Raw genomic sequence first — 24,252 nt, forward strand, 5'->3', positions numbered from 1 at the left:
GAACTATTTTGAGCATACTACAATCTCTTGAATATCTAATAATATTCATCCAGTTTTGACATAACATTGAATTGAGGGGGGGGGAAAGGGTCAAGAGAACTAACACCTAGAGCACTTTCATTATGCCCTACGGTTTAGTATACCTCTCACACAGCCTTAAGGGTTATTTGTTCATCTTCCCCAAGTTGTGAGCTACTATACATTTTGGCTCAAGTGCTTTTGAACATAGTGGGCAACAATTCATGTCTGTTAATTTGTTGATTTGAAAGCCCATCCACTACATTAAGATAATATAACATTTGATATTCAGAGAGCCAGAGATTAGCAATTTGAACAACTACAGAAACCTAATCAAAGTTTAATAAAGCAATCAAAATTTTTAAAAAATCATCTTGGGGGGTGTCTGGGTGGCTCAGTCTGTTAAGCATCTGCCTTCGGCTCAGGTCATGATCCCGGGGTCCTTGGACTGAGCCCCACATCGGGCCCCCTGCTCAGCAGGGAGCCTGCTTCTCCTTCTCCCTCTGCCTGCTACTCCCACTGCTTGTGCTCTGTCAAATAAATAAATAAAATCTTTAAAAAAAGGTCATATTGGATGATCCACCATAAACTGTGTTTAACAGAATTATCTATTTTGAAATCTTGCCCAATGAAATGAGCTTGACAAAAAGTAATTTTAATAGAAAAGGTAACACAGCTTCAATTTCCACATTGAAAGAGCAACATTATACAAACTGAGTAATTCTTACCTGTGCTGCATATTCAGCCTCTTTGTCTTTTTCTAAATTTGAATCACAGGTACATTTTTGCTTCATTACCTGCTCTAATTTTTTCTCTAAGTCTTTCTGTTCAATATAAAACTCTTCCATTCTATGAGCATGTTCATTCTGCAAAGATTCAAGCTCTTTCTGCAAATTCTGCTGTTCTTCAGTGAGCTCCTTCATAGCTTTTGAACTACTCAACATTTCAACTTCCTGTAATATAAAGAATCACAATACAATTTTTATTTTAATTCCATCATGCTAAAAATTTCAATACAGGAAAAAATAGGACACAGAACATCTAAAATTCAGCTGTCATATCAGTTTTATATTTAAGTAATTATCTTGAAAAACTATTTCCTCTAAAAATTTAAAAGAAAATTGTTTATGAGTGTAGAACTCTAAATCTTAAACACATTTACAATATTTCTCTTGATTCTTCTTGAGAATGCACAAAAGTATCTTTTCATAATAGACTATCATTTAAATAACAATTTTACCATCTGAAGTTGTTGCTTCTTCTGCAAAATTGTGTTCAGTTTTTCCTGTTGTTTTACATAAGTTCTCATTACTTCTTCCATGATCTTTTCCTTATCATCCTCACAAATGATATCTTTGACAAGAAGTGGAGATGAAGCTGCAGTATCATGGTCTATTCCTGCCTTGCTTGTGTCTCTGATGAAATTGCAAGTGGTAGACTCGGGTTTCTTTTTACTTGTAGAATTATTTGAGATTGATGGATCTTTGAGAGGCAAAAATGAAGTAACAAAAAATGAATATCACTGTTAAAAATATCACTAGAACCCACAAACAAAATGAAAAAAAAATTCCATTTACAAATGAAATAAAAGATAATGAAAGTTAAGAATAAATTTAAGAAAAATAATACAAGACCTATACAATGAAAACTACAAGACATCATTGAAAAAAATTAAAGACCTAAATAAATGGAAAGGCATCCCATGTTCATGGATTGGAAGATTTAATATTGTTAACATGGTGTCATGAATTGAATGTTAGTGACCCCAAAATTCATATGTTGAAATTCTAATGCCCCCTATGATGGTGTTAGGAGGTGGGGCCTTTGGGAGATAATTAGGTCATAAGGGTGGAGCCTCCATGATGGGATCTATACCCTTATAAAAGAAACTCCAAAGAGCTTTCCTGCCTTTTCCACCATGTGAGGATTTCCATCATGTGTCTGAGGAGAACACAGACCTCTATGAACCAGGAAGCAGGCCCCTACCAGACAACAAATCTGCTGGTGCCTTGATTTTGGACTTCCCAGCCTGCAGAACTGTAAAAAATAAATGTTTGTAGTGTAAGCCACCTAGTCTAGGGTATTTTTGTTATAGCAGCCTGAATAGACCAGGACAGATGATAAATATTCCCCAAATCAATCTTCTTTTTCAGTGCAATTCCTATTGAAATCCCACCTGGCTTTGTGGCAAAAATTGACAAGCTGATGCAGAAATTCATATGAAAATGAAAGGAATCCAAAATAGCCAAAACAATTTTGAAAAAGAATAATAAACTTTTAGGACTCACAATGCCCAATTTCAAAGCTTTATTAAAAAGCTACAGGCATCAAGGCTGTGTGTAGTACTGGCATAAACATTAAGTCCAGAAATAAACCCATACTTTTATGGGCAACTGGTATTTAACAAGGGCATCAAAACAACTCAATCAGGAGAAAATGGTCTTTTCAACAAGTGTTGGGACTGCTGTAATCACATACAAAGAGTGAGACTGAACCTCACACTGTATATAAAAATTAACTTAAAATGGAATGAAGAGAACTAAATGTAAGAGCTACAACTCTTGTATGTAAATCCTTGCGACCCTGGTTTAGGCAATGGTTTCTTAGACATAACACCTACATAAGCAACCAAAGAAAAAGTAAATTGAACTTCAGCAGAATTTAAAACTTTTGTGCACTGAGGTGCCTGGGTGGCTCGGTAGGTCAAGCGCCTGACTCTTGATTTTGGCTCAGATCATGATCTCAGCGTTGTGAGACTGAGGCCCACCTCAGGCTCTGTGCTGACCATGAAGCCTACTTAAGATTCTCTCTCTCCTCCCTTTCCCCCTCCCCACCCCACTCGCACTGTCCCTAAAAAAAATTAAAAATAAATAAAACTTTTGTGCTTCAAAAAACACCAACAATAAAATGCAAAGACAACTGATAAAATGGCAAATCATATATCTGATATGGGTCTACTATCCAGAATATATAAAGAACACTTATAACTCAATAGTAAAGAGACAACCCAATTTAAAAATGGGCAAAGGATTTGAATAGATCCAATAAAACATAGAAAGGCACTCAATATCATTAGTCACTGGAGAACTGCAAATCAAAACCATGAGATACCACCTTACAACCATTCGGATGGCTTTAATCAAAAGAGAGACAATAGACAAAGACTGCTGAAATTGGAACCCTCATAAGCTGCTGGTAAAAAGGAAAATGGTACAGATGCTTTGAAAAACAGTCTGGCAGGCCCTCAAGATAGTAAACATGACCCAATAATTTCATTCCTTAATATACACCCAAGAGAAATGAAAACATGTCTATGGTAAAACACGTGCGTAAGTGTTCACGACAGCATTATTCATTACAGCCAAAAAGTGGACACAATTCAGGGCACCTAGCTGGCTCACTTAGTAGAGTATGTGACTCTTAACCTTGGGGTCATGAGTTCAAGCCCCATGTTTGGCATGGAGCCTACTTTTAAAAAAAAGTGGACATAATTCAATGTTCACCAACTGACAAGTGGATAAACAAAATGTGGTATATTTATCTATACAATAACAGCATATTATTAAACCATATAAAAAAAAAGTACTAAAATGTGCTACAACATGGACTCAAAAAATATTACCAAAGACAATAAAAGGTCACGTATTATATGATCTCTTTTATATGATATGTCCAGAATAGGCAAATCGATGACGACAAAGAATAAATAGAGGCTGGGGAAAGAGGAAAATAGAGTAATGGAAAATAGAGTAATAATGGATTACAGGGTTTCTTTTTGGGGTGATGAAAATGTCCTGAAATTAAATAGCTGGGATTGTTGAACAGCTTTGTGAATTTACCGAAAGTCACTAAATTGTATATCTTAACAGGGTATACTTTATAGTACATGAACTATATCAACAATTTTTTAAAAGTCACTAGAATTAATTTGGGAAATAAAATATAACACAAGTATGACATAACAGTACATTACTAATTACTGTTTACCATATTTAAATCCAAAGTTGAATTTTTAAAATATCAAAATTAAAGTAGAGAAACCCCCAAAAGAATCTCAGTTATCTATGAAAACAGTTAAATGACTAACGGATGCTTCAACTACTCCAAGATGGCTGAAATAACTGTCACACTTGCTAAGCTGTAAACAAAGCTCTGCTGCTATGCACAGGGTAGAATAAGCAGCACTTGAGCAGGCATGTCTCCTTTGGTCCAGAGTATTTTAAAAGACATGGTAACTAGGCAGCTTTTTTTTTTTCCTTAAGATATCCAGCCACCATTATGTTTTTTATGCCATCTGCTTGGCTCCCACAGCTATGAGTTTCGATCCTTGCTTATCACATGACTAAGTTTCCTTGAGTCCTATGCCTAACCACTCTTACATACTTCTTAGCATTCCTTTTTTTTAAGATTTTTATTCTTTTTTTTTTTTTTTTTGCCCCAGTAATTTCTACACCCAACATGGGGCTCAAACTCACAACCCTGAGACCAAGAGTCACTTGCTCTACCAACTGAGCCAGCCAGGCACCCCATTACATACTTCTTAGCATTATAAAATGGTTTCTCAGTTCACAGCAAATTAGAAAGAACCTTCTGAAGAAAAATGACAGCAAAAAAGGGCAGGAAAGGAAAAAAAAATCATGCAAAAATCACTTGCAGCATGAACGCATGCAGACTACACATCTACATCATTAGCCTCTATAGCTGTAACTGTTCTAAAAAAAAGTATAGGTAGTCACTCAGAGTTTTGAAAGGTGCATTTTTTTAAGATAAAAGCTTCAATTATCTGGAACACTCTCTTAAAAAGAAATCCTCTTTGAAAATGCTGAATAAGGGCGCCTGGGTTGCTCAGTCAGTTAAGTGTCTAACTTTGGCTCAGGTCAGGATCCCAGCTCAGCAGGGAGCCTACCCCTTCCTCTCCCCCTGCTTGTGTTCTCTTTCTCTCTCTGTCAAATAAATAAAGTCTTGAAAGAAGGAAATGGAAAAGGAAAAGGAAAGGGAAAGGAAAAGGGAAAGGGAGGAAGGAAGGGAGGGAGGGAAAATGCTGAATAAATGTGTTAATATTATGATTTTAAAAAAAATTGTGAATACTTACCTAAACGGCTACATAATTCTCTACTTGTTTTTAAATCCATTTTCTCCTGTTCCTCCAGTGAGACATCTGGGTAAGAAGCCATTTTTTGATGTTTCCCACTACTATGAGGCTTCTCTGACTGTCTTGGTATAGATCTACTTGCCTCTGTCTTTGTGACCTCTTTAGACTGGGATACAGCAGAAGTAAGTGACACATTTGGGGCAACCACTTTATCACACATGTACAAGTAGTAGCTAAAAACAAAGAAAGGCAAAATAAAACATATATTACATTTGGGTAAAAACCAAAATATGTTAATTCTATTTCTATGGTTAAAAAATTTTATACTATAACAAACAACATAACTCAGAAAATAAGGATCACAGAAAAGAATTCTTTAAAAATTCAGTATTTTAGACAGCTAAGTGCAAAATTAGGAATAATTTCTGTTACTTTGCAAAAAAGTAATTTCTAAGCACTAAAGAGATACTCACTGGGAAAGAAAATTACATTCTCATCTCCTTCCCTCAATACCACCTGAGGACTAAAAGCATGAAGCACTTTAGAGCTGTTCAATGGCCCTGAATAGGTAAAGCTTATGCTAGAAAGAAAACAGACCATATGCTACTTGGAGAACCATTTTCTTGCCCAGCACCCGTGAAAGCAAGGAATCCTCGCTCTTTGTTATATAGGCTGATTCAGTCCCACACCACAAGGCTATGGCCTGCTTCACCATAGGCCCAATGAGGAGCTCCCAGAGCCCTTCCTACATAGCACTCCGAATACCACCCAGCTACTGTACTGGGCAGTCAGTCCTATTTGTTTCAAACCCCACAGAGCAATCTTCCTGAAATACTTTAGTACTTCCTAATTTGATAAAACTTCAGTAGTAAGTTGCACAAAACTAAGATTGAAGGGATAACTACCAATTTTGCTCAAAGCTCACATAAATTTATTCAGCAGATTATCTGAGAAAGCCATGGAACAAATTTGAGCTAGATGCTGAAGCACCATATTATTAACTATGATCTGCATAACCTTTAGTCAAAAATGCAACCATTTAACTGATGCACTACTTCACTCCCTAAACTCTAAATGATCTCCGCTTGCATCTTATTTTCTTTATACAGTAATTTCTATTGTTCCTCTTTACTAATTACATGAATTCTGAGGATAAAAACTCAGTAATCTGCTAAGAAACCTGACAGGTTTAATAATCCCAAAGACTTCAAACCAACAGGAATGGCAGGAACTGTGCAAATGTAAATAAGACTGACAGTCTTCATCGCCATGTCTGGGAGGAACATGTATCTACGGCAATAAAAATCTAGGAATCAAAAATAAGTTTATCATCTAAGGTGTACTTTTATTAAATATATGAAACTGGATTTTGAGGGGTGTATGAAAGCTTCTAAGTTTCAAAAATTTCTTTGTAAAATACCAAAGTTGCACAACTCCTGAAGAGTTGGTTTACCTCTTATAGGGAGGCAAGGAAATTAAAGGAAAACTTCCAATTTTTATTTTAGGGTGAAAAGTAATGACGAATTCCTAGAAAGAACATAAAAACACCAAAAAAAGGTTATCTCAAATATTCAAAACAATTTACAATTCATTTCACTAACAAGCCTAAAACTAAATAATGAATTCCCAGGAACTAGAACAGTACCTGACATACAGATGTTGAATGAATCAATGAATGAATGAATGAATGAATGAATGAACAAATGAGCCAAAACCCACTCACCTGGGGTGTAAAAATGAATGTGTCTGAGAAACATGGTCACCTTCCTGCTTTATAACAGGGTACCATGACTGTAACTCCATTCCTGACGGTGTATCTATCTGTAGAAAAATGTAGAAGGGGAAAAGTTCATTGAGGGAAGATGTGATGGTTAATTTTATGTGTCAACTTGACAGGGCCAGTGTATGCCTCTGAAGAATCCTGACTAATAAGAGTTACATTATTTGAGAGTCCTCTTCTAACAAGGCAGCCTTCCCTGAAAGTACCAAATCTAATCACTCAAAATCAAGTGAACTATCCTATCACAGAAACAGTTTCAGAATGCATATTAACATGGATTGCCGGAAATGATTTCATAGAATTCATACGAAGGAATCTTTTTTAAAAATCCACTTTAAGGGCGCCTGGGTGGCTCAGTCGGTTAAGCGTCTGCTTTCGGCTCAGGTCATGATCCCTGGGTCCTGGGATGGAGCCCCACATCAGGCTCCCTGCTCAGCGGGGAGTCTGCTTCTCCCTCTCCCTCTGCCACTCCCCCCTGCTTGTGCACTTGCTCTCACTCGTTCTCTCTCTTCAATAAATAAATAAAATCTTTTTAAGAAATAAATAAAAAATAAAATCCATAAATAAATAAAATAGTATCTTGCAAACGTACAGCATTGGTACGTTTGAATTCTTCTTGCCGCTACCATGAGCTAGAATACACAGCTTCCCTACGGTATTTGTTAGAGGATCAGATAACATTCTATAGCAAGAAATACTTTGCCAGGGCAGAGATGTCACTAAGATGGCAACATAGGTTGTTCTTGACTTCACGCCCCCTCACAGGAAAAACAACTAACATCTATTCAAGAACAAGACACCATGGAGAGAATCCTGTAACATGGGAGGGTGGAGGTGGTGAGGCTGAAGCACCCCACTGCGCCTCAGAAACCAGGACAGACTGCATTACAAGGATGGATGCTCACTGAACCTGCTGTGGTAATCACTTCACAATACATGTAAATCAAACCACCATCCTGTATGCCTTACACTTATATGGTGAGGTATGCTGATTATTTCTCAGTAACACTGGAGGGGAAAAAAGGTGGACAGACAGATGAATAGGCAGATTTATAATAAAAGAAGTATGGTGAAATGCGAAAGAGAGAGAGAGAGGGGAAGGAAGGAAGGAAGGAAGGAAGGAAGGAAGGAAGGAAGGAAGGAAGGAAGGAAGGAAGAAGGAAAGAAAGAGGAAGAAAGAAAAAAGAAAAGAAAAAGAAAAACCAAAAATCAGAAAGACAGGGAAGCCATCCAGAGCCTCACAGAGTAACCTAAGTGGAGGAGACAGGGTACACCCAGAAAGACCAAGGCAAATCAAGTCTGCACGCCAGAGAAAGCTGCCCAAACAGAACTCTAGAGACCTGCGGAGAATCCGCCTGAAGCATTCAGCACAGTACCCGAGTGGCACAAAGCTGAGTCATGCCTTTCTCTTTCTCTGGGCAGCTGATACGGCGACTGATACGAGGTAGGTAGGAGTCCAAAGGAGCAGCCATTTTATCTTAACATGGTACAACTCGAACGGGCATTATTCACTCCACAGTTCCCCGTAAACTTGGCTGAAACACTGATGGGACTGCACTGCACATTTTTACCTTCCCTCTACACAGTCTCGCCTCCACTCCCTTCCCTTAAAAGGCAACTGATCCCGAACAAATACCTTACACACCAAAAAAACACAAAAAACAAAAAAACAAAAACTTTGTCAGACTAAACTTGAAACTACTTTGCTTGCTAACACTTATTAATAAGCCAAATTGCCTCATAAACTACACATGTGAATAAACGAAAAAGAGAAGGTAACTGGCTACTTAATGAACATCTATCTACCTGATAAGAACTTCATAAACCCTACTTAACTCTAACAAGTACTTCATTAAGTAGGTATCATGACCTCCATTTTACAGATTAGAAAACTGAGGTTCAAAAACTAAGAAAGAAAAGAAGAACCTGTGACTAGGAATTACTCTCTTATTTTGGTTTTATACGGCCTCTCCATTACCACCAACCACCAGCGCCATTATGCACACACACCATATTTCAAATCACACTAATTACCCTGCTCTTTTGGGAAAAGAGTATCGTAAAGAGGGAACAAGGCTCACGGAGTAGAGGAGGGAGGTGAAAGGAGGTAAGCTTAGGGTGAGCAATAAAGACAGGAGGTTAATGGACAACCCCAGTGGAGTAAGGGGATAGAATTGAGATTGAGATAGAAGGATGAGACAAAAAGGAGAGCTGGATATTCCTCTGAATATCTCCACTCCCTTCTCCAACTAGGTAAGGTGTGCGGGAAATGACATCCTCATCCAATAATTCATAAACACAGCACTCAGGGGACAGGCACTAAATACTAAGAGATTAGGAAAACTATTCTGCCTAATGTCCCAATATTCCAGCTCAGAACCAAGAAACTACACAAAATGGAATAGAAAGATTTCCAGAAGCTAAGCAGTTGTGATTAAAGCATAATCAATTCATAAACTGTCCATGGTTTGGGGAGATCCCGCTAATGGGGGAAAACAATTAGGATGAAGAAACTCAGAAGTCTGACAACCCAAGGCCCCAACAAAATGGGTTGAAAATGAAAAGGAAACCGTTTCTGGAGCAACCATTACAAACTTGATCAATCAGGAGATGATTTAAGACCAATGAAAAGCCAAAAATAAAAATATGGTAACCTCTATTGGTGGGAAATCAACATTTTGGTTAAGCATGAACAAGGAATTTGAAAAATTAACAATGAGACCACAAGATTAGGGAAAATAATGATATTTTCAAAGGATTTAAGAGTTGAGTTTTCAGTGAGGGCCTCTAGGCTCTATATAATTAAACAAACAAACAAACAAACTTGGGGCGCCTGGGTGGCTCAGTTGGTTAATCGTTTGCCTTGAGGTCAGGTCATGATCCAGGAGTCATGGGATCATGCCCCTCACATTGGGCTTCCTGCTCAGCCGGGAGTCTGCTTCTCCCTCCTCTGCCCCTTCCCAAACCCTCCCCCCAGGCCCCTCTCCCACCCCACCTGTGCGCACACACTCTCAAATAAATACAATCTTTAAAAAAAAAAAACCTCACAATCCAGAGCAAATATTCTAAAGAAGTTCAGAATCTGAGGCAAAATCAAATGCTTATTCATAAAATAAGCCAATCGCTTGTTCACAGTTTCTCAACCTATAGCTCAGTTCTACAAGTAAATTAGAAAGGGTACTGCTGGCAACAGCAATACTAAATGATAGATGCCAGGTGACAGCTGCCAGCCCAAAGACAGGAGAATTACAAGATGCAAACACAAAATCTGATTCAAAAGCAAGACAATCGGAGGGCTTTATCATAGGGCAGTGCAAATAATTTACTATATCTCAACTGTCCCCTAGCTTCATCACAACACAGTACAATAACTCATGTTTAAGAAGTCTTGAGTTAACATGATATAGTTATAATCTATATTTATACCATATATAAATAGCAGACTGTATACACATATATATCATAACTGTATACCTACCACTTAGAAAGACTGAAAACTGAGACATTTTAGAATTCATGAAAAAGGTTAAAGTTTTAAAAAACACTCTGCTGAAAAAAGTAGCTTCATCATCCAGAAAACTCACTTAGGCAGAACATTTCTCACCACAACACTGTATGACAAGAGGTGTTAATAAGCATGGATACGCTCACTCTAACAAATCAATGAAATATGACATCAGCTTGAATTAAATGAGAATTTCTTTTCTAGAAGTCATTTGTTAAACTCATTATTTAGAAAACAAAGCTCCACTTTAAATAAGTTTTATATCCAAAACAATTCTGGATGTATGGCCCAAGATATCAACTGTTTCCAGATTTTTAAAATTCAAATTAACTAAAATTGACTTATACATTCAGAAGTTTTTTCTATTATATCTGGAATATCAAATCTTCAAAATAGCAAGTTCTAAACATCTTCACCCAAAGATCTTGACTTGAAATCTCAGTTAAAAAAAAAAAAAATCTGACTCAATTTTGATCACATTCATTTCAAAACTCTACAGCTTGATTTGTTAAGTTTTACTTTTATTCACGATCCAAACTCAGTGTATCTTTATTTCTAGGTCTCTAAACTTCAGATGCCACCATAAATAACTGCTAGCATTTTAAACATCCATCCCTAATTTCTGTCCTTTGTTTTATTTTCTAATCTCACACCATCCTACTAACAAAATCACAGTCTAGAGATTTTAAAGAAACCTTCCTTACAGATCACTTATGCAGTCCCCAGCCAATGTCTGAATCCCCCAGCCAATGTCTGAATCCCCCATTCAAAATCATTAAGAAGAGACTATCCAGCCTCCGCTTCAACAGCAGCTTGAGGTCAAGGACCAACTTCCTTACTTTTGTATTTTCAGTACCCAGCACCATGCCTGGCATATAGTAGGACCTAATAAATATTTGCTGAATTAATTCTGAATGACAGCTTAGGTCATTAATTCCCACAGTGACCTTTTATCAGGTTACTCTGCTACCCTGAAACTGAGAAGACAGTCTCTTTCACACTCAATATCCTATTCATGAAGTACCAAAGCAGCCCAAAAGTCTCTGGGGTGTATTTTTAGAAATTAGATCTACAAATTAAATAATATAAATGATGGGGAAATGTACAACACTAACCATGATAAAATGTTGGGATTTAATTTTATCCAACATGTGGTAAGCCATAAACACATTTATAACAACTTACCCTAACTGTGTGTTAAAAACAGTTAAGAAAAGCACATATTATACAACAGAACATTCACAGGCATGCCAGATTTTCTCATCTATTCTGCATTTGTGTCAACATACAAATTAGGTCTTCAAAAAAAGAACAATATAATTAAATGGCACAGCAGTAATGCTACTACTGATCAGGGATAAAAATTAGATGCCAAGACATGAGCGTCTATTGCCTCTTATCTCACCTTTCAATGTAAGAAAAATTATTTACTTGGTGTATTTAAACATTAAAATAGAATACATTACATTACTTGGCAAAGAGGAGAAATAGATCACTTAGTATCTTAAGCTGGAGTCTTAAACATTTTAAAAGGCTTTTATTGCCCAGCTTCCCCACCATTATCTATCACAAAATGAACAGATGGGATCCTCATCTGAAACACATAGGAAAATTTTCAGACATATTATTTCATTTCAAAGGTTCTTTCTCTAAGTCATAAAACAACACATAATGTCTACGAAAGCAAAATTTAAACAATCCCAAAATGTATAGAAGAATTCATCTTTAGTAAAAATTAGGAAATGTTTTATGAAAGTTTCTCTAAATTTCAACTTACTGTGTTACGTACCCATGATCCTTTGAAAATCAGATTTCCTAATAAAGAACTATTTTGGTAGTGCAATGCTTATTAGTCTCACAATAACAAATAATTTAAAGAACTTGATTTCATTTACTACAAAAAAAAAAAAAAACATTTTAGTTGCCACTTTCTAGATACAAAACAATCCCACCCACTCAGCACTGTTCATATATAAACATTCCAATTTGTAAATAAATAAATAAATAAATCAAACCCTTTACAATTCCGAGACTTATCTCCAATAATAAACTTTGCTTTTAGGTGGCACTCTAGTTTTTAACTACAATACCAGGTTAATATTATCTTTAATGTGTGACAAATATTAATGAACTAAAGAAATCAAGGCAATAGCTCAACATATTGGTGGGACTTCCAAAATCTCACCAAAAATCAGAATTAAATTTTTTTAAATATGTGGAAAAATTATTTTTAAAAACTGAATTTAGAAAGAACTATAAAATATACAGATTAATTTTTACATTGTGGTGTTCATGAGACTGTAAGCATACAAAGAACTAAAAGATTGGTAAATTTAACAGGTTATCCTAATGATGTGCTTACATAAGAAGTAAAATATAATGCCTATTAAATAATCATTACTTTGTACAAGCCCAACATAAATCATTAGCGACCTTATTAAACACACGACTTGGCACCAGCTCCTTAGGTATAAAGTGAATATACCTGTCAGGGTCTTTTTACTGTGTTATTATAACACTAAGACATTCAAGTGGCCAATAAATGATTTCAGAAGGACACAAAGACACCCTACCACACAGCTGCCAACAACTCTTACTGAAAGAAACTGAATCTCTCACTGAGGATCAAGTTTCCTCAATACTTCCAACATGCTGTGAATGAGTGTTTCAACAACTGAAACAGGAATAGTGTTACAAGGTAGCAAATAGCTACTTAAAGAGACTTTAAAGGCTTAATCTTGTGCCTTGCTTCCCTGTAATTATTAAAATTAACCAACCCAATGAAAACTGAAACAATATGGGCACTAAGTGCCCCCAAAACAGATCTTCAGGAGTTACAGCAATGTCTGCTGCTCCCCCACACTGAAAGCTCCCACCTACCGCAAAAAGTCACTTTTAAGTTTAAAGTGCTTAAAACTGCTCACAGGAAAAGCAAAGGCTCACATTTTTATAATGTGCAACAATTATCTTAAATCCTTTATGAAAACAAAACCATGTGAAGTCAGTAGTATGGTATCACTCCCTTTACAATATGAAGGAAAAGGAGCAAACTGATAAAAAGTCTTGTTATTAAATTCCTGGTACTTTAAAAGTAATTTTTTTAAGTTTATTTATTTATTTAAGTAATCTCTACACCAAATGTGGGGCTGGAACCCACAACCCCGAGATCAAGAGCCTATGCTCCTCCAACTGAGCCAGCCAGGTGCCCCTAAAAATAAAAATTTTTATATTGGAATTCTACAGTGTCCAATTCATTTACTATCACAGTAACTTAGCAATCTCCGTGTTATATACATCTTTTCACTAAAATATCTGTATAAATCTCATTAGGTTTTGCTTTTCTATCCCATTTCAGCATATATGCTTTCCAAAAAATTATGATCTCGGGTTATTCTGGTCTTCAATTAATGTATACTGACAGTATCAAAATGTAGATTAATTTTATTATGTGCAATGTAGTCTATTTTTTATTTTACTCTATTTCATTTTATCTGAATGCTGGTGACCCACTAAATTGATTTCATAACCCTCCTGGCTCTTCTCAACTGGGGTTCTCCAGAGACAAGCCCAAATGCCCCCAAGGCATCCATTGCATGCAATGAATTAACTTCACTCCAAAGCTTTTAGAATGGCACTATATATACTATCTTTGGGAGAACTGATGAAACCATCATTCAGATCATTTTCTGTAGGGCTTAATTCTCTTCTCATGGAAGCCCAGATGAAAAAGGCTGCATGAGTGAAAAACTGCAATTTGAAAAACCTTGCTCCAAGTGAACTGTCTTAAAATTGGTCCAAAAATATGATTTCAACAACTGGTCCTGTATTAACACCACCTGTATACCGTGACAGTGCTTTTGCACAGATTTACGAAGCATTACATATGTAAAGGAATTACCACTATGCTGCAATTATGAATTATGAAAGTTTTCTGCTTTGCACTTGTTTAGGATTTACTACGATGGGCCTACACTGCTTTCATAATCACACCAAAAAAAAACCAAACAACTTTTAACATGGAATAAAAGCCCTAGTGTTACCAAAATGGTTTTTACTGAGTTTCCTAAACTTTTGTTATTTCTTGTCCCCATAACATAAACAAAATATGCACTGTTAGTGTTATTTCAAATCTCAAAATAAATTCAATACCATAAATAAAAACAAAATGCTGCTTTGCTTTAAAACTAAACCTGGTTTTCTCCTCGAAAATCACTGGTAACTTTATAGGGCTTGTAGACTTTTCATTCGGTTATTCAAACCTTTCTTAACTATCTACCACATTCTAGATTCAGAAACTAGAAGATAAATTCCTGCCCTAGGAGGCCTGCATTTAGTCTTTATGTACATACTTCCATGACCCACTTCTAAGTCTAGAAATCAAAATGAGTTTTATAGGGCGCCTGCGTGGCTCAGTTGGTTAAGCTTAAGCGGCTGCCTTCGGGTAAGGTCATGATCTTGGGTCCTGGGAGTGAGTCCTGAGTTGGGCCCTCTGCTCAGCGGGGAGCCTGCTTCTCCCTTCCCCTCCCCTGCCACTTCCCCTGCTCCTGCTGTCAAATAAATAAAAAAAACTTTAAAAAAAAAAAAGTAATTTTATATTTTTCCTATTCATTCCTTTATCTGCCTAGCATGGTGCTGTAATTTATTTAGTGATTGAGGCAAACTGCACCTGAAGAAAAGGTTTAGAATTTAAGTGTGTGTGTGTATATATATATATATTTTTTTTTTTTTTGCTTTTCGTAGTCTAATAAAATCCTTAAGTTATTTTATGTATGAAACTTCATTAGACCAAAATTCCGCATGTAGACAAAATACAGGTTGCAGCCATTACTAAAGCTATTCTCAAACTAGTTCTACCTCTTTGCTTGAACAAATTGAGTTCTGGCTCCACACTTTCCTCTCCCAGAATTCCAAAGGGACTGAAATCAACCCAATTCTCGATTACTTCCTTGTTGTCCCAGTGGCATAAATCATAATGTATGCACAGCTACTGGCCCAGTGGCATAAATCATAATGTATGCACAGTATGCACAGTATGCACACTACTGGCTGCCTACGCATTGATTCAGGTGTATCCTTTTTCTTCTTACTTGAAGTTTCTTCATTTTTTCCCATTTCTCAGACCAAAAAGAATAAACTTCTAAGTTTCTTATCATAAGCCTTTTTAAAAATGTTAACATTTATAACTTTTATCATTTTTTGGCGGTAATAACAAATACAGGATCTGTATTTTCTAAACCAGAAGGGGGCACTATTCCCAAAGCCATTCTAAAGATTTTCTTGAACTGTCCTTAACATAATTCTTACAATAGGCCTGTTTCACACTTTTTTCCTGGCATAACTTTGTTTTAGTAAGTAAATATCCAACTAGTATAATTATCGAGTACTAAGAGTGAGATACATTTAAACCCAATACTCATTTAATATGTGTTAGAAATATCTTCACATAATTCTAAGTCAAGAAGATGTCTGAAGAAAGGAAAAGTCCCCAAATACATATTAGTAAATATTTCAGTAATAGTTTGAAGCACCTCCCTACATTCCTAGACTCTTAACTTCCAAAATGCTTTCACTTCCATTCTCTTATTGGATCAGTTATCTCATTCAATAGTTTATCTGCAAAATACATATGTGTTTATTTCCAGATCAAACCACCATTTTTCCAAAAAATTCCACATACTCTAAAAGATAATGCAGTGTTGCTTTTCAAAAATTTATTCAGTTAGGGGCGCCTGGGTGGCACAGCGGTTAAGCGTCTGCCTTCAGCTCAGGGCGTGATCCCGGCGTTATGGGATCGAGCCCCACATCAGGCTCCTCCGGTATGAGCCTGCTCCTTCCTCTCCCACTGCCCCTGCTTCTGTTCCCTCTCTCACTGGCTGTCTCTGTCTCTGTCGAATAAATAAATAAAATCTTTAAAAAAAAAAATTTATTCAGTTAAAAAAAGAAATTCGCTGAGTGCCTTTGACGTGCTAAGCACTAAACAAACTATGCTCTGGGAAAACAGGAAAAAGTCTCTAAAATTCATGAAGTTAGTTATTAATTTCAGAAAGTCAGATAAAAATATTCATACTGGTCCCCCATATGAGCACAACCACTTCATATGATTCTAACCTTACCCCCACTTGATCAAAATTTATGCTAATCACAAAATGCACACTATATCACTGATATAACAAAATACCACCAAATCTACCCCAATTATTACTGGAATACATTTTGTCTCAACACTACTGTTTGTAGAGTTACCCATTCTCTCTAGTGCATTTCCTTACCTCATTTATGTTGGACTAAAAACACAATTCCTAAACACAAAAAAAAACAGTTTACAAGATGGGAAAATTCTTTTGTACTATCATTATTATTCCAATGACCTCTGCGGAAATGATGAACTGAAAGGAAAATTCAAAACTCAAAGTAGAAAAATGTTTAATGGGCTTTATAAAAAAGATTTAGTTGATATCTTTACATCATCTATTTGCATGATAGGTAATCTGTAGGGGTTTTTTTTTCCTAAGCAGAGTAAAAACCGTATTACTTTACTTACTTAAGAGCAGTCAAGTCCAAATGTTAGAAATCAAAATTTTAATTTTTTTTAAAAACATATCAGGGCATGGGGCACCTGAGTGGGTTAGTCAGTTAAGCGACTGGTTAAGTGATTGACTCGTGATTTCTGCTCAGGTCATGATCTCATGGATTATGAGATGGAGTTGGAATCAGGCTCCATGCTCAGGAGGGAGGCTGCTTGGGATTCTCTCCCTCTGACGCTCCCCGTCCCTCGCAGACAGGTGTGCATGTGCTCACATGTGCACGCATGCACTCTCCCTAAAATAAATAAATATTTTAAAAAATATATAAAGGCATACATCATCTTTAACTTAAAGATTATCAGCCACATTCTATGACAGTAAAGAACCACCTATGACTACAAGTGGACTTTTCTAGTGTGCTTGAAAATAATCTTAAGTAAATACCACCCTTCAAATTTTATTTACAAATAACCAATTTGCAGGGCGCCTGGGTGGCTCAGTCGGCTAAGAATCCCACTCATGATTTCCACTCAGGCCATGATCTCGGGGTCATGGAATCAAGCCCTAAATCGGGCTCAGCGGTTAGCATGGAATCTGCTTGGGATTCCTCTTGAGATTCCCTCTGCCTCTCTCCCCACTCACACGTGCTCTCTTTCATTCTCTCTCTCAAGTAAATAAAATCCTTTTAAAAAAAGAGCAATTTGGGGGCGCCTGGGTGGCACAGCGGTTAAGTGTCTGCCTTCGGCTCAGGGCGTGATCCCAGCGTTCTGGGATCGAGCCCCACATCAGGCTCCTCTGCTATGAGCCTGCTTCTTCCTCTCCCACTACCCCTGCTTGTGTTCCCTCTCTCACTGGCTGTCTCTATCTCTGTCGAATAAATAAATAAAATCTTTTAAAAAAAAAAAAAGAGCAATTTGCTTAGCAACCTTTTTTCCATAGACAAAAATGTACAAACAATAAAATCAGAATTAGATCAAATAAATAATAGCCACTGAAGATTTGGAAAAGAAATATGACATTCTTGCATACATTCACACACTGTAAAACACAATAACCGTATCTTCTTTTTTTTCAATAAACATATTTCTAACAAAAAGCTCTGGTGATATGAAGAAATAAATAGTTTAAGAACAACATTTTGCAAAGCCACCTAGGCAGATCTAAAATCAAATGTGTTTCTTGTCGTGACCTGAGTAAGAAAGAGTTCAAAATATACCTTTAGTTTCTACATAGAGCCAGTTTCTCACTTAGAATGCTGACCTTATACCACTTATTTCTCCCATCTAAATATAGCTACTAACTATGCAAATTAAATGTAGCTATTAGTCATGAAATAGTTTGGTGATCATTACTAATATAATTTCCATCATTGGAAATAATTTAACAGTTGCTACATTTCAATAAACTGCCTATTGAGTTTCATAATTTTATTCTTTTAACTAAAACAATACTTTGACTACATTTCTATATAAACATACTGAATTACATTAGTATTCACACTAAACATAAGTTTCTTTATATGAGAGATTAATATATTTAGTATAGTCTTCTATTAAAAAAAAAAGAAAGAAAGAAAAAAGAAAAAGCTTGTCTTGACTTTTTCCAATGAGTTTCCTCTGGGTCTCTTTGGTTTGTTTGGCAACCAACTCACTGACTCACAGAAGATAATAAAAAATGTTCCCCAGTTAAGGATATCTCCTAGCACCCCCCCTCCCAGTTAAATACCTTAGTCTATAATTCAAGTTTATATATAGAGTTTATGAACCAATATATTAAGAGAAATTGATAAGAAAAGTTAATGTTTCTCAAAATTCAGTTTCCACTACTAAGTTTGCTTTAGGAAAAAGCAGTGAAAATTACTAGACTACAAGTCAGAAGAACTGCATTCGACTCCTGATTCTACCACCCAACAGTTATACAACCAGGAACATGTGACCCATCTGGGACTGGTTTCTCATGTAAGAAACCTTGTTCACAGACCTTCAAGCAAGAACTACCTCACAAAGTTTTAAGGAGTAAATTTTCAAAATATGAAGTGGCAAGCATAATAAACCACTCAAGTACATATTACATGTGAACCCAAAAGTCTTCTGTCTTAAAGATTTGATTGCTAGAAATTTTCTTAAATTCCCTTAAATTAAATTCACATAAAATTGGAAAGAATACCAAAATACACTAAAACACTTCAGTAAACCCTGCAAAAAGATAACATAGCCAAAACGTGGGGAGACAATCTCACACCTTCCCCAAATTAAAAAAAGGAATTCAAATTAATAATTTCTGAGACAATAAAGGACTACATCCAAATGAAAAATGGTTTCAACTTTACTCAAACCCTAGCATATTCAGTTTCAGTTAAGTAAATTCATCATCTTTTTCTTTTTAAACTTTATCATGGTTCTCAAATGTTTTTTCTCACCAACACAGGGCAGGAATATCAGGCAAAGTAGTTTATCCCAAAAATGCTTACGTCAGAGCAATGACGATTAGAGCAAGAATATCTGGCAAATAATGTGGTCACCTACAGACACGTAAGGGTTGGGCCCTTAATTAGGGCAAGAAATCATAAATACCAAAAGGTGCATTCCACATTTTGAGAATATAGATAATTTCCAGGCACAAGCTTCAGCGTGGGACCAATCCAGCTGTAAGCAAGTCCCGCAACTCGAGAACTGTCTTGAAGTCAATCCTGCTTCAAAATCAGTCAATAACTGCACATGAACAATATAAACTTATCTAGGCGCCACAGACAAGGAATTTCAAAGTGCTGACCCTCTGGAAGCAGCAAGTAGCAAACTACCCTGAATTAGAGTCTAAAATTAACTTCTTGAGCTTCAGAAGCAAATCCCAAACTAAACTGTTAACTAAATTTCCCTCAAAACCTTAAAGGTACAATAATGAAGCACACGACACCAAATCTTAGATTCTAGCCCAAGTTCTAATGTTGCTGTGAGTAAGCTTCAGTCATACTACGCCTCATTCATTTGTTCTCGAAGTAGAAAAGGCAGAGATTTCAAGAAATCAAAACTAATAGTGGAAAAATTAAGATTCTTAAGATGAAACATGGCCAATCTTTTGTTGTACGAATCAAGTAAAACTATACACGTAAAACTGCTCAAGAACAATCTCTGCCACATTGTGTCCAACAGTGCTATACTGCTTTTAATCAAGTAGAAAAATACATATGAAAACCAGATCAACAAACTGGATATTTAATAACCCAAATCTTGCTTTACCCAGACATTCAAAGTCTTAGAATAAAGATCTTAGATACCAGATAATGTGGTGGAAACATAATGTTTAAGATCTCTTTGCTGACAGGTTTTTATATTAATATTTAGTCTAAAGTAATCTTTTTATTCTAGCTGTCACAATTTTTTAAAGTTATTTTTCTTTTGAAAAAAAAACATTGCTTACTAGAATCACAAATTCTTCAGATAAATCCACCTTTTCCATTTACTTCCGATACTGATCAAGCCTGAATATCCAGATACGGAAATAATGTCAGAAATCTGAGATCTACCTTTGAAAAATGCTGTTTGAAGCCCACCACCAGAATTGTTTCAGCAAGCTATTATGCCATATGCAAATGGAAATAACACCAAAGTGTAAATTATCTTGAGTCCTAGGACAACAACAGATCTCGTCATGAAAAAGCAGGATGTGTGAAAAAGAGAACATGACTTGAGAAAGAATTTCCAAATCCTCCATTCCCTGGCTATATAGTCTTGGGAAAGTCACCTGATCTCTCCGAGCCTCATTCTCTTTATCTGTAGAATGGGAATAATCCTACTTCTTGTACTAGATTGTTTGATCTTCCAAATGAGCACACACACACAGGAAAGCACTTAATAGCCTAAAACGAGTAATACAAACGTAACACATTACATAGATCAGTATTTGTTGTTGTTGCACGAGCAGTAACAGTTTCTTAATGCACAGGTTAAGGAAAAGTCTAAACATAGACTTGATTTCAAAGTAAACCACTGCCATTATTCAAAATTACTATTAAAAAAACCCCCAAAGAACCAAACTTGCCTTGGATTGAGTTCTCTTTCCATTTCTCATGCTGAATTTCTCCTTCATTTCTTCTAAAATTATCTTCAGTTTCTTTTCTTCAGGTGTCCCTAAGTATTTCTGGTTCACATGAAGATAGCAATGCCATTTGGCTGACTCAAAGCCCCAGTGGCAAGTCCTTTTGTCAGGTGATCTGTGAGAATGCATCACAAACGTCTGGGGCGCAAACATTCCACAACACTCCAGACACTGAATACATGGAGCATCAGGCTGAACATAAAACTGGGGTGCAAACAGACCCTGACATTTGCCCAAGCATTCATGTTCCACTTCAAAGGCACTGCCAGTTTCCTTTAACTGGGCCAGTGAGTTTTTAGCAGGAAGTATGCTACCATTTTGAGGAAAAGTGCGTGGCCGCAATAAAGCATTACATAGTCTTTGTGCATCAGTTAATGTGATCAGCCCACAGGATGGGGCATTGAACGGAAGTATTCCCAGGACCTTTAAGATATGAAGCTGGTCTGAAGTGCACCGTGAACAATAGATGTATAATTCGTCACACACTGTATTTATTTGCTGGAGTGAAAATTCTCGAAGAACAGAATTTAAGACTTGGGGCAAACAGAGTCTCTTTTCTCCTCCAACCTGAAAACAAGAAATAGACTCCCCTTCCAACACAGTCTGGGTGAGTTCTGTGGAGCTATCAGAAGGGATGAGCAGTGGGCCAGGAAGAACCTGAGGAGATGGAAGAGGCAGAAATACAGTAGGTGACATGCTTTCTTGGGAATACCGAGCAGAAAATGCTGCTGGTCCACCCAGGGAGCTCTGACTACTTAAATGGAATTGCGCCAAAGTGTGTTTCAAACTGGGATTTAAATGTAAAGGTTCAGGCACAGAGGCACAGGTTCGCTTGACATGTTCCCCGTCAGTTTCCATTGGCACTTCATAGTCATCCAAGTGTTCCTTCTTTACTGTTGGCATCTTGTTGATCATCATTTTCCCATTTGCATGAATGTCTGTCATCATTTTTTTCACTGGAGGGCTGCCATCATCTCCCATCCCATTCAGTTTTTTATTTGAGCCCTGAACCAAGGAAAAATTTGTTTGTAGGTTTGCCATGGCTAAAAACTGTTGTGTTATATAAGTAAGTCTGAAATTTGCATTGTTATTTAGTCATTCACTCAAAGAGAGAAAACCAATGTATATCAATACTTACGGTAACTTACTCTCATAGAAAATTTAAATTTTCGAACAGAAATCTCCCTAACTTACTTGACAGATTCTGCAACTTTATTGGTTCCGCTTCTACTCTAGTATAATTTCGCTGCCAGTGCTATAAATTTTCTTCTTTTGCCTCTAATAATAAAGAATTGTGAGGCACACCTCCGAGGAAGCCTTTTTTCTTAATTCTTCAAATATATGCATTAAAATAAACATCAATTCTCTCAAGAAGTCCAGAATCAATGCAATGGTTTGGTTTGGTTTGGTTTGAAGCAAAACATGTGAAAAGTTTATATGATTACTTGTGTCATAAAACCTAGACACAAACACAAATCAAAATGTCACACCCAAATTTCGTTTTTGGCACCAGGGACACCAAAACAGGGGGAAAAAAGTATCTTCTCTAAAAGTGATGATCTGTTGGTCTGTGTTGACAAACCGAAGGCTTGTATAAATCCTCGCACCGAGAAGAGCTTCTGACTCCACTTGAACTTCTATAATTAAAAATGATACCTAAAGAAAAACTGCCCAGTTATCTTCATGGATTACTGTTCATTCTTCTTTTACTTAATCTGGAAGAGAAAGGGGTGGGGGAAGTTACACTTGAATTTGCTCCAGAGGCCAAAGGGTCAGTTTGAAACTAGTTTCTTAATCTTATACTGAGTTCACTTTACCAAAGGTGACACTTCAGCGATTTCTTTAAATCTAACACAAGTTAACTAGAAGAACTTCATTTAAACAGGAAAGCAATTTGGAGAATGAGTAAAGGGAGCAATAATATCCCTCAAAAGGGAGAGGGCTACTCCAACCCAGAATAGGAAGAACCTTAAATAGATCACCTCAGCCAAAGCTCAGTACCAGAGGCTTTCTCACTTATGCCATTTTAACGATAATAATCCATTATTTCATCTCTTAATTTAAAAAAATATACCAGTTTCATCCAAAAAAAATCAGATATGAGTTAACAAATCTACCATATGTAACTAAGTTACAATTTTAAGTGCATTAATTCACCTAGTCCGTGTACGCTATTTTTTCTGGAATGACTGTAGGCAAAAATTAACTTTCCCATTAAAAGGTTAGTGAATTTGTTTAATGGAAGCCAAAAGCTATAGACTCCACTCCTGGGAATCTCCATCCTTAACAAGACTAATTCCGGACAAAAAACACAAGGCAGAGAGACCTCACAAAGAATGCAAATGGAGGAAGAGGGAAAAAGAAAAGATTCATCTTCCACTTCCTTCCTTCTTTTCCGAAAGAAATCCAATAAATAGAAATTTTTGCCTCCCAAACTCCCAGCAATTTACCTTAAAATATACCCAAAGGGTTACGGACCAAGGCCACTAGCCAATGTTCTGACTTTCGCCCACCACAGGAACACCTCAGCCAACGCAGGCCGAGAAAGAGGGCAGGAGGCATGACCTACAATGGGGGAGCCCCCAATCCCTGAAATCCTCGGCCCACGCAAATCCACCCACCCATCACAAACCCGAGAGAGAGGGCGGAGCGGTGGACAAGGGACCCGGGACGCCTTGGGCTGTGCAAGGGGGGAGAGTGGAAGAGGAGTCCCCCAGCCCCCACCCACAGCCTCGGGACAACCCCAAGTGCCCTCCCAACACTGCCCCACTGCGGGGGCCGCGGGGAGGACTGTGGAAATCCCCCGCGTACCCTCTCCCCGGGAAGTTCTTGGGTGTTACCCCAGCACCCCTAAGACTGCACCTCCCCCGCCTGCCCGGGGCCAGAAGCGAGAAGGGTCTGCCGGCGGGTGGGGCGCGGAGTCGGGATCCCCGCGCCGCTGGGCGCCGACACACGCCCGGGGCATCCCCGAGGAGTGCAGACGGGCGGCTGGGGGAGGGTGGGGGGAGTGACGGGCGTCCGGGTCTCCGGGGTCCCGACGGCTCCGGTCAAGTGCAGCGCCCTTCCCGAGTCCGCACCCACCGCCTGGGGTCAGCGAGGCATGATCCGCCGTGGAACACCCGCCCCGCGCCCCCTGTGGCCCCGACCCCACCCGGGACCCGCGCATCCGGACCCCTGACTCCGGCCTCCGCGCCCGGAGTAGCTCGACGAGCTTTGTTAACTCCCCACTATCCCCAGC

At 37.5% G+C, this 24,252-nt stretch overlaps 1 protein-coding gene across 2 annotated transcripts in view; it reads right to left on the reverse strand.

Moving 5' to 3' along the window:
* The window catches only part of SKIL (SKI like proto-oncogene), a 28,661-nt gene extending 4,505 nt beyond the window's left edge, over window positions 1-24,156 (reverse strand). Inside the window, exons 1-7 of one of the 2 annotated variants that reach the window (XM_034663027.1) lie at window positions 23,465-24,156; window positions 22,209-22,729; window positions 20,958-22,019; window positions 6,834-6,931; window positions 5,111-5,343; window positions 1,259-1,500; window positions 747-971 (exon numbers count right to left, since the gene is read on the reverse strand). In XM_034663027.1, the coding sequence (XP_034518918.1) occupies window positions 747-971; window positions 1,259-1,500; window positions 5,111-5,343; window positions 6,834-6,931; window positions 20,958-21,995 (1,836 nt within the window). In that variant the 5' untranslated portion in view covers window positions 21,996-22,019; window positions 22,209-22,729; window positions 23,465-24,156. Of the gene's footprint in view, window positions 1-746; window positions 972-1,258; window positions 1,501-5,110; window positions 5,344-6,833; window positions 6,932-20,957; window positions 22,730-23,464 lie in introns of both variants that reach the window. The other variant, XM_019801357.2, reaches the window with a different exon arrangement.
* Window positions 24,157-24,252: the final 96 nt, after the last annotated feature.

Source organism: Ailuropoda melanoleuca, chromosome 1 (assembly GCF_002007445.2).
Source record: "Ailuropoda melanoleuca isolate Jingjing chromosome 1, ASM200744v2, whole genome shotgun sequence".
NCBI lineage: Eukaryota > Metazoa > Chordata > Mammalia > Carnivora > Ursidae > Ailuropoda > Ailuropoda melanoleuca.